Source organism: Schistosoma mansoni (assembly GCF_000237925.1).
Source record: "Schistosoma mansoni, WGS project CABG00000000 data, supercontig 0111, strain Puerto Rico, whole genome shotgun sequence".
In the NCBI taxonomy this organism is placed as follows: Eukaryota; Metazoa; Platyhelminthes; class Trematoda; order Strigeidida; family Schistosomatidae; genus Schistosoma; species Schistosoma mansoni.
This window is the reverse complement of record NW_017386032.1, coordinates 930,508-942,446: the sequence shown is the minus strand read 5'-3', so window position 1 is coordinate 942,446 and position 11,939 is coordinate 930,508. Positions and strand designations below refer to the sequence as shown.

At 35.4% G+C, this 11,939-nt stretch overlaps 1 protein-coding gene across 1 annotated transcript; it reads left to right on the top strand.

Annotated features, from left to right (window-relative positions):
- Window positions 1–857: 857 nt before the first annotated feature.
- Smp_166580 (ferredoxin/ferredoxin--NADP reductase-related) lies at window positions 858–11,681 on the top strand (the record flags this gene model as incomplete). The annotated part of the gene is made up of 10 exons (XM_018792817.1): window positions 858–1,035; window positions 1,078–1,163; window positions 1,206–1,328; window positions 1,374–1,418; window positions 1,451–1,519; window positions 1,555–1,656; window positions 1,691–1,925; window positions 3,198–3,409; window positions 7,294–7,690; window positions 11,478–11,681. 10 exons carry the CDS (start codon window positions 858–860, stop codon window positions 11,636–11,638), a joined length of 1,608 nt encoding a protein of 535 aa, XP_018644334.1. The 3' UTR covers window positions 11,639–11,681.
- Window positions 11,682–11,939: the final 258 nt, after the last annotated feature.

Below are 11,939 nucleotides of genomic sequence, written 5' to 3'. Positions count from 1 at the left end.
TAATAACTTAATATAAAACTTCATGTTTCTAAAGGCTTTTGTACTTTTTAGGTGGAAAACTCATGATAAAAGTTTTAAGGATTTCTCTCCGTCTTCGAACAGTTGAATAGCTATGTAACTCAGTAATTACTTACACTTTTATGTACTAGACCATAATCCACACATTGTGAGGGTCAACTATACATCCTGGTTACTCAACTGTATTGGGTGGATTTTGAGGATGTGGGATCTTCAAACACAACTTGGGAGGAAGAAAGTCAAAATCGATTTAAAATGAGTTTTCTTCACATCGATTTATTTAGTGTGAATTCTGTTCGTAGACTTTCCATACATTTTTCACTACGATTTGTGTTCACTGAAAATTACTTAGTTCCTAAACCATAATAATTGTAATCGACACATAATTGGTTATCTTAAATGCATTTTTGAGTTTCTACTGTCTTAATCAACAAGGCTTCCTCACAACTGAACTTCTTAATATAGCTAGCGGAACAGGAAAGAAGAGATTAGCAAAAGCCTCATTCACTATCGGGAAGTTGAGGTCAGAAATAGCTTAGTTGTCGAATGTCTCAGTGGAACATAGTTTGGAGTAATGACTTATTAGTTGGTAGTTAATTTCTGAAACCTGTTAGTCACGTCATGTATTTAGTTCTTGTTGCTGTGTGCAACATGCATCTTTGCTTTTACTGAAATTTCAACAAATATTTTTACATTGTAAATGAGCTATGCTCTAATTGTGTAATTTGTTCGGTTTTTCTTATTTATTTCAGATGGATTACATGATGAGTATAGTCAATATGTTCATTTCCTGTTAACGAAAGAAAGCCACTTCTCATAATCAATTCATTTCTTTCTCAATGAGACTAAGTAAAAATCAACTTTTATCTTACAGAACTTTAAAACAAGTTAATTCAGTCATTAAGTCTCCTTTTCGTCTATTAACAAGACAATTTTCAAGTGAAATTCAAATTTGTATCGTTGGTAGTGGCCCATCAGCATTTTATACTGCTCAGACTTTACTAAAAGTAATTATTCGTTTGATTAAGTTAACTAACGAGCAAGTGTAGAACCATCCAGGTGTGCATATCGATATGTTTGAAAAACTTCCTTCTCCTTTTGGTCTAGTCCGTTATGGTGTTGCTCCAGATCATCCTGAAGTAAAAGTATTGTCGGCTAATTTTTATTTTACTGTTATTTGATACAAGAATGTGATGAATACTTTTACAGAGGTTGCTAAGAATACGCGATTTTCTTTCTTGGGGAATGTTTGCATTGGAAGAGATATTAAACTGAGAGAATTACAAGAAGCTTATTCAGTCATTATTTGGGTTTGATTTTATTGTCATAGTATAATAAATTTTCTATTTTATAAGGCTTATGGTACTGCTGTTGATCGACGTTTGGATATTCCTGGAGAGGTATATTCAATTAAGATATCTGACAGATATAGGATTTACCAGGTGTTTTGTCCGCTAAAGATTTAGTAGGATGGTATAATGGTGTACCCAGCGACGTCAATGTAAACAGCATTTTAAAAATTTTATGTTTAACAAGTTTTCTCCTGATCTCAGCTGTGAAACAGTTGCTATTATTGGTATGGGAAATGTAGCAGTTGATGTTGCACGTATTCTTCTTTCTCCAGTTGATCGATTAAAGGTAATTAAATTGTAATTTATGGATTTACATTTAGTCTACCGATATACCAGAACCTGTGCTTGATTGTCTGTCAAGAAGTAAAGTTAAGAATGTCACTTTAATTGGTCGAAGAGGTCCGTTACATGTGGCATTTACTCTAAAAGAAATTCGCGAACTCTCAAAACTTCATATAACCTCATCCCAGTCCAACTGTTTCATAAACTTACTACCAAAGGATGTATTTTCTGTAACTATGGGGACATCTAATCAAATTGAAGAGTTGTTATCAGGTAATGCTTACCAACAGTACTATTTATTATGCAGTTAAGTTTGGAAATACTGATATTTATTTGGTTGGCTTTATCAATTGTCTAAGAGAAAATATACCTAATTCTTTTTGAAGAATAGCATAAACAGGTTTTCACTGGTGGTCTAACATTGATCGATTCATGATATCGACCAAAAACTCAACAATCTCCACAACCCCATACTGATAAACATAATTTGCCTATCAGACTAACCTCGAATGCTTGTGTATAATTACATCTTATCAATGCTATGTGTTTGCCGGTTGAACGTTGCTGTATGTAGGGGCTCCATGTTTAGACGCACAAAACTTTTCATCTAGCTTCATTTGATAATTCTACCACAATTAATTTGCACTATGAAACTATTTGTAATTAGATGCATTAAATTTCATGTTATCTGCCGTTAACAATAGTTTAATCTCTGGGATAAAAAGGTGCGCTGTTTCGCAGTAGATTCATTCCTTGGTAGGGAGTCAGTTGGTTCATCCACACTATAAATATCGTTTCGCTGTCGTAAAATAAATCTATCTATATATATTTTTTTTAGTCAACAACCTTCCTAGGGTAACTCAAACTTCCAATAAAATGAAGTTCCTGCCCTAGGTATTAATGCAACCTTTACTTGAACCAATACTTGTATTTAAGATTAATAAAATCATGTCCAAATCATCCCTAATTTCTTCGTTAAACGTTTCTAAAGAATTGCTTAGTTTCTACATTTACCATGAACACCTCATCGTTAAGCACTAATCCGCCTTCAAATAAGGGATAATTGTATGGGAAATTGGAGGAAGTGATGGTTACTACCAGGAACGCTTATGTCAAAAATCTCAATGTTTGGTGTATATCTATTTCGAAAGTAATTAAAATCTATTTCAAGTAGTGGTTAGCTAGCTGGCAATTGTAGGCATAACTAGTTCACCACATTTCCACTTGTTCTTTTCAGAAATTTTTATCCTCAAATTGAGTTTTTAGTGTATAAATGAAAATGCTCCGGTAAGTAATTATTTGACGTAAGAAGTACCAAAAATTAATAATGACTCTAGAAAATAACCACAATCCGACTTATAAAATTTCTCACAGGATCCAAAGTTTCTGAATACGGTTCTGAGTGGTGAAATAGATAGATAGGAAAGGCTTAAGCTAAGTTGAAACCATTATTGTTCGTTCCTTAGTTTTGATTTCCTTGAATATGATTTCAAGAATAATTTTTCCCAAATAGTATATGTGTTGACGTTCTGACTTAATTTACAGAACTTCCTCGCCCTCGGCGTCGTTTAACAGAATTTCTGTTAAAAATGCATAATTCCTCCGATCACAAGATGAATCATACAGCATACCCAGTGTATCATTGTAACTTACAGTTCTTACGTTTTCCGAAAGAAATTGTTTCGTATGGGGAACATCATTCTGACAAAAATCGTTCCATAGTTTCTCACATAAAATTAGCAACAGTTAAGTTAAAAGTAAGTGTTGTAACTGTGAGATTTAAAAGTAAATAGTGTGTTACTTATCATTACATTTTTATGCTGATTTATAATATACTTATAATTCGTCTCTTCAGGTGTGATTACAGAGCCACGCATCATATAAAATGATAGTGTCATATCACCGACTGAATATAGTTGTAAATGTCAGTCATAAGGATGCGAAACAGTGATGCCTAAATAGTCTTTCCTTTTGAGCGACGGTCTTCCAATACGCCTAAGAATTGTTTTATTTCATGCCACGTTGCCACCAACCTTCATGAGTTGCACATACTATATGAAATCAAATAAATCACATTCAAGCTATATACACTTACATGGAGTATTGTATGTACGTTTATGCATCCCATGTAATATAATATAACTGTTTTAGTTCAGGGTACGAAGTCCGAAGTCTAAAATAGATTCTAATATATGTAACGTGAATTGTAGAATGCCATATTTAGAACTACTTATTCTCTCATGTTCCATCTTAAAAGTATACATATAAAGTCGGCGGTGATTTCGCGTTAGATTCTCTAAGTGTTATTGTTCTTAATCATAAATCTAGTCGCATCTTCCTTAATTCGCATGCTTAAATTACTTATAATGTTTCACACTGTATGTAAAACAGATTATTTGTTAATCCAAGCCTATATAAATCTAATGATAATTAAAAACTCTGAAACCTCGTTATCAGGTACAGTATTTTCGGTAAGAGAATGAATAAAAATTTTCTTATACTGAAATAAAAAAAACTACACTAAAATCTTTGTCTATCTTTTTAAACCAAAATGGTTCTCATAATTGAAATCATGAGGCAATTGAAGTTAAACCACCATCGAAAGCCTGGAAGCACTGGACGGCCGTTTCGTCCTATTATGGGACCCCTCAGCAGTGCGCATCCACGATCCCGCACTCGCGAGATTCGAACCCAGGTTCTACCAGTCTCGAACCAGAGCCCTTAACCGATAGACCACTGAGTCGGCATCAAACTGTGTTAATGTCTAACTTCAACCAATCCACGATTTTGAGCGACCGTTCACCAATTGTCTTCAGTGAGTTGATATCTCTACAACAGACTTGGTAGAACTCCACTGGCCACTGCTTCCCACTAGAACTCAAGGAAATATCTCTTGAAGTCAGTCGCTAGTGAGCATATGATTATAGATCAGAGGGGGTTTTGTGGAGAATTTAGTATTTTCATAGTTGAAATCATGAGTCAATTGAAGCTAGACCACCATCGAAAGCCTGGAAGCACTGGACGGCCGTTTCGTCCTATTATGGGACTCCTCAGTCTATCGGTTAAGGGCTCTGGTTCGAGACTGGTAGGTCCTGGGTTCGAATCTCGCGAGTGCGGGATTGTGGATGCGCAGTGTTGGGGAGTCACATAATAGGACGAAACGGCCGTTCAGTGCTTTCAGGTTTTCGATGGTGGTCTAGCTTCAATTGACAACCCCCTCTGACCAAAATGATTCTTTCCACGTTATAATCACTACTTCCTTGTCAGTGAATGTCGTCTTGAAGTTACATCCTAGTGAAGAAATAAATACAGGTAACTTCCGGGACCTATTAATGGACGATTATTCTATATATATTCTTATTGTTTAACTATTGAGTGATAAGATTTAATCTATATATATTCATCTTATTATAAACTTCATTTTGACCTATAAATTATTATCATACGAATTACTGTCCCTAAATTATATTCAGTTTATTGATTATTGTATTCCACGTTCACAGCCACATTCGGCTTGATCCTGTACAAATATTATTTTTTTCTTTTATGGTGTGATGCGGTCTGTCTGTTTGGTATATAAACCGAGTATGCTTGAAATAAATGACTCTCATAGCAGAAGCTGCCATTGGTGTTCTCGACTCAATTGGAAGGGCCAGGCGGACAAGGGACCAACAAGGACTCTAGACTGCTCATACCCGTTGAACATCATTGATTTGGTACAGTGTTAAGATCGGAAAAGTCGTATTTCGATTGGTGAATAATTCACGTGATAAAAAGCCGAGCATAAAAACCAATAACAAATTAGCATACTACCTACTTTATTTTTCAAATTCATAACAAGAAGTCACTAAATTCTTGTGGTTAACGGAATGCGTGTTTCTCACTCCAAGTTGTAATCCAGTATCTTATTTATGAATACAGTTTGCCATACTGGATTATGGATTAAATTCATTATTATTTCCTAACGGCTTCATGAAAGAAAGTCGGCAAAAAAACTAGAAATGAACCGAACAGGAGTGAAGTTAGATAAAATAATTAGTTCTCCATATCATCATATTATCCCCTCCTATAAATCTGTTTTTTTTAATATCTGGAAAATCTTACTACTGACTGCTTTGTTGAATGCGACTATTAGGAATCATTTAGATCCATGTTCTATTCTTGTTGATCTGTATCAGTAGTGTGAATATACAAGCCCCAGTAAAATTCATGCTTAAGTGGACACTGATACATACATCATTCGACGTCTTTAATTGTTGACAGTTAGCAGCCATGAAAGAAGCCTGACTTGTTAATATATAATGATTGATTTATGACTGACCATCACTGTATGTTTGAGATCTAAACTTATCGCTAAATATGAACTGATTGTGTATATTTTAGAAGGATGTAATCGTTATTGTTGGGGTGACCCTGCATTTTTCTCGCAAGCGACATGACAAGCTCGTGAGTCATCAAGGGGCATTTCAACCAATCAGCGATTAATTAGAATTTGTGTTAAGTTATGTTACTAAAATAACGAGAATGAAAAAGTCACATGTGGAGATCCTGATTGACTGATTAACACACTGCTACTATGTTTAGCAGTATTCTAGAACTTTCAGTAAAACTCAAGGACTCTTAAATTACTATAAAATCCCTATATTTTCTGTACACAAATGAACCCTGTAGTAAAGTGCTTCCCTCACACTTTGTGCCTTTTCTCTGGTCTTCAAGTCGGTGTATAGTTCTAGCTCGGGGGTACGGAACTAGCTTAGGGAAGCGAATGTAGCGTTCACAGTCGGCCAGACGCAACAGTTATTTACTATTTTGCTCTACGTAATCATCAAAGCTATCTAGGTCTTTATTCATGGTCATCTTCTTACCGCCTAGAATCTAAAGCTGACCTGAAATCAATTTCAAGAAAAAGTACATAGCCATCATTGTTGTAGTGATTGATTTGTGCAGACCGACTCACTTCGAAAGTTTTCTTCGTCATGAAATAACACCAGACATAGAACTATTGAAAACCAAAAGACAGACACAAGACAGTTGTTTTGTCTTATCCCGGGACCAAGCGGAACCCACCTGTAAATTCGTCAAGGATTAACCCGAAACCTTCAGGTCTTGTAACAAATATGCTGCGTTTAAAGCATTCAAATGTAACCCAAAACTTCACATTTACAACTTTGACCGATTCATAATGGAGTGTGGCCTCCATCTAGCACCATCTGTAATGTCTGTCTCAGTTTTACCGCAACTGGATCCTCCCAATCGTGACTTCTCACAAAAACTTTGATTATCCATTTCAAATTGTGTCATTTAGGGACATGTGTTTATCATTATTTCGGTTAAATGGTTTGTGGGGATTAGTTGTATTTAAAGATAGTTTACATAGCGACTCTTTGACTTTTATTGTTTCTCCAGATGATATCAGTCTGCGATAACAACATCAGCATATATCCACTAAATAACGCGTGTTGGAATTTTTTCAGTTTCTTAATTTAGTATTTTTGCCGATAAGCCTTACTTTCCAGGTTGAAAAACACTGATCAATTTCCATCGTCTTAGTCAGTTGGAGGTAAATTATTTTGCCTTTATTTAATGAAATGACACATCTGATTTAAGACAAATCATACCACATCTTTTATTTTTGTCTTAGGGTCCAGCTGGTCCTCATCAGCAATGTATAATAGACGATAATCGACCCTTAGAAACTTTACCTTGCGGTTTAGTTGTGCGTAGTATTGGCTACTGTGGTGTCCGTATTGATCCAGATTTGCCGTTCGATGAACAAAATGGAGTGATTCTTTGCAAAGATAACAATGGACGCGTAGTTGATCTACCACAAGTTTCATACAATTTCTCCTTAAGTCCAATGTATTGTACTGGTTGGATTAAACGCGGTCCAATTGGTGTAATCGTCGATACAGCTGTAGATGCTCGTCAAACCGCTGAAACTATTCTCATGGATTTGTCTGAATTTGAAAAACGCAGTCATGTAGATGTATTAAACAAACGTGGACTCTCTGTAGTCCAACGTTACCTTAACGAAAGAAGTTAGTTTTTGTCTTTTAACCATACTTATGATGTTTTTTTTACATATGATATTATGTGGGAATATTAACAAATACCATTGGTTAAGTTTAATGTTTCACTCTATACCTCTTTTTACCTACTGATTACATATTTAGACTAATTATAGGCTCACATGGGACATCTTACCACTGCTTGTATTATTACACTGATTACTCACATTAATGATGCTCAGTAACCAAGTCTCCAAGTTCACATACTTTGTTTTAAGTTACAATTTCTCTATAGGTGATTTGATTATACCATTATCCACTGCTGTGACTCAGTTGAGTTAAATGAGATTCTCGCTTTCAACCTAATCTTTAGCATTATATATTATTAAGAGAAAACCAACATTAAAAAAAATAAAGTTACCACAGGTTGGGTTGGAAAATGTGCTGGACATGTATTTATCTTTTAACCATAAATGTCAAGCTATGTATTTGGTTTGTAAAGCCTTCTGTTACGAGTTTATACTACATTAATTAAAGTCATCGACCAATAAATTTGTAGATCTAAACGTTATATTGATTTAGTTACCGTAAATCGGATTCCAGTTCATTTCTTCAAACCAGTCGAAATTTTACATCAGTCAGTCAGCTACAACGTAGGACCAGGCACACATATGCATCGGTCCAAGTTGCCATATCTCGTTAGCACAACAAGATGAACACCAGATTCATAGAAATAGTTGATTTAGTGGTGGTAGTATATAAAAGATAGGTTGTATATAAGGATATAATATAGGAAGGAAGAACGTTATGAAGCAATTTTAATCTTAAGGTTTAAGGGAAGATAAAGAGTGTATACACCTACGCCATTGTGATCGATTCTGAACCATGTCACCTAGAGTCTCCAACCATTGGTTACGATAGTCACGCGGACCCCAACCAGGTAGTTTGCATCTGCCAACATGGCTCAGACTAGAAGTTAGTGACTTCAAGCACTGATGCCACGTTTTGGTTTGTCCGCCCCTAACTCTTTTCCAACCATCCCCAACACTAGTCAGCATAGCGCGTCGTGGTAATCGGTGTTCGGGCATACGTAACACGTGGCCCAACCATCTCAGTAGATGAAGATTCATCACCTTATCAACTGATTTACCATCATTTCCTAATACCCTGCGTCGAACCTCACTATTACTTACCCGGTGGTCCCAGCAGATGCGAGCAATATTTCTAAGGCATCTGTGGTCAAATACTAGTAACTTTCGCAGCCATAGAGTAAAACAGAACGAACTGCTGCGCAGTATACTTGTCCCTTAATTGATAGACGGACATCTCGTCTTCGCCATAGGTGACGTAAGTTGGCAAAAGCCAAACGAGCTTTTTGAATCCGTGCTGAGATTTCGTCAGACACCAACCCATTAGGGCTGATCAGACTTAGGCTGTCTGGGAATAGTGGGTAGTTGTGCAGTAGCTGAAGGCCAGCTGAACTGCTTCTTAAAGTGTTCTGCCCATCGTTCCAAACGTCTGGGCAGATAAGGGTTCCGTCTTTTTCCGAGATCGTTTCACTCACACTTGACTTACTAATTCCGGTTTCTTCTATTAGTCTGAAGAGTTGCCTGGTGTCGCCTATAGCCGCTGCCTTTTCCATCTCTTTTGCTTTCGTTGCCCACCACTGCTCACGATCGTTCCTTAGACTCTTAGTCAACCTACATTTGATTTGTTTACGCTCTTCGTCGTGTTCAGAGCCTGATGGGATGAGTTTACGCGAATCCATCAGTGAAATAGACTTGGAAGAAATCCATTGGTTTTTTGGAACCCTATGGTTTAAATTACTAATAGATGTGACTGCTGTTTCCACAGCTGTTCGTATGTCTTCCCAAGCAGCATCTGGGTCAGTCTCGTTTACAGAACTGCCTAGATGTGAACTCAGTTGTTCCTGGAATTTGCATTTGGATTTCTCGTCCTCCAGTTCAATCCTAATGGGTCTTCTTATTGTAGTTTTCCTGGGTCCAGTGAGGCGCAGACAAATGCGCGCTCGTATTAAAGCGTGATCAGAGTCTAAACAAGTATTCCAATACGAGCGACAATCTTCTATCGAGCCTCTCCAACGATGACTGATGGTAATGTGGTCTATTTGAGTCCATCGTTGGTTTGGTGCAGGTGGTCACCATGTTAGACGATGTCTCTCCTTATGTTTAAAATTAGTGCTTGCTAAAAATAAACGATTGTCTGAGCATAGTTGCAACAGACGATCACCATTATCAGTTCGTTGAGCCGGAATACTAAAGCGCCCACCTAAATGTCTTTCTGTTTGATTTAAGCTGTCTACCTGGGCATTTACATGCACGTAGGTGGTTGTAATTTATGTCTTCTAACTCACTTCTCAATCACTTGACCAGTCAATGTTCTCAATTTCCTGTACACTTATAACTCATTGATTAGTATCTACACTTTTCGCTTAATTACCGTATTACTACATGTTTATGATCCGTCGACGGTTATTGACGAATTTCACAAACGTGAATACAATTGGTTCATTAAAACAAATATCTTATTATATGTACTTTCTGATAGATTTTATGTTATACTCAGTAGCATTTCACATGTGATAAGTTACTGGTAAGATTCATCACAAAACTCATATTTAGTTTTCTTTTTATCATTCGAATAATTTTGTTTTCACGGAAATATGAGCCATAATTTGTAGAACCACATATTCCATGATTCTTTCCATACTTTTATCCTACCAGTTCCTTAGGATCCACTTTTAATGAACTATCTTACTATTTGTATCTTCAGATCATGTTTATTCAGTGAAATCTGATACCACCAAGCAATAATTAGCTTAGAGGTTAGGACACTCGGTTTTTATCTTTTGACTTTCATGTTCGAATATGTCCCGTTTAATTATGTTTGAGCATTCAGTTAGTGATAATAGCTTTGTACAGAAAATGTATGATTTATTGACCAGTATACATGCGAATATCTCATTATTGATTGACTTAAATATTTACTCAATTAGTGTAGGAAAAGCCAACAAATATATCAACCTATTGTTCGTCGTAATGAAAAACGATGAAATTCTTTTTCGCTAAGTATCCATTATTATGCATTTATTTATTCGTGGCAAAGTTTAGAAAAATATCACACTGATAAACCTCACAAAACATAATATCACTATTACGAATTAGTAGAATGAAGTAGATCATATAATTAACAAAGAAATAGTTATAAATGAATGATATATTTTATATGAGAAATTTGCTGTATGAATATATAATTAGGGCGAAACTCACTCATTTTGAAGTTTTGTTTTTTGTAAAGAACATAATAGAAAGTCACAAGTGAATCTCCACAAGCCTATACTCATCCATTAAAATTATCAATGAAGGAAATAAAGATTATGACTTGTATTACCCTACAGTACTGTTATGCTTTAAAATCCTAAGAATCTGAATTATTTTATCCTCAATTAAGATCTATAATGGGAAGATGTGTTTTTTACTATTCAAGAAAATCTTGTGAATAATCCGTTAACTGTCTACAAGTTTGTTTGCTCGACTTCCAGTTACACAATTCTTGTGTGGGGGTCAGTAATATTTTTGTGTCCAAACCGAATTTGATGGTGTCCAGTTTGAACCTGCAAGCTATTGATTTAAATCTGAGAATACCACCACAGAAGTATATTCCTCACTAATAAAAATGTATTCCTTAAAGCTAATTACATAAACCTAGATTTAATAATTTGTTGAATAGAATTTATTCGGTCACAGTCCAACAAATTTTTCAATGTGTTATTATTGTTTTTTTCCAATTAATGTAGATGTACATGTTGTAAAGTTTAAAAATTGGGAACGTATTGATGAAGCGGAAAAATTAGCCGGTCAAATACTCGATAAACCAAGAGAAAAATTGACTACAATTCAATCTATGTTAAAAACAGCTTTTACTGATGTAGCACAACCTAAATCATCTCGCCAATAGTTTCTAGTTGTAATCTTTTATTTTTAACTGTATAAATGCTCTAAGTGGTAGGATATCTTTAATGGTTTGCATTCTTATTTCAACTCTAAATTTGTTCAATACCAGTTAAATTTTATTAGTGCGAAATTTTATAAAAGAAATCAATTCTTATTATGACTTTTATTTTACTGCATATGGTGTCTTCATGATATTGTATGTAGCCGAAAATTTTTAAAGTATTTTCGTATGTTCAAATTCTGTGATATGGGTATGTCGTCAGTGATGAAATAACTATGATTTTTTGGTATGGATTACTCAAAAG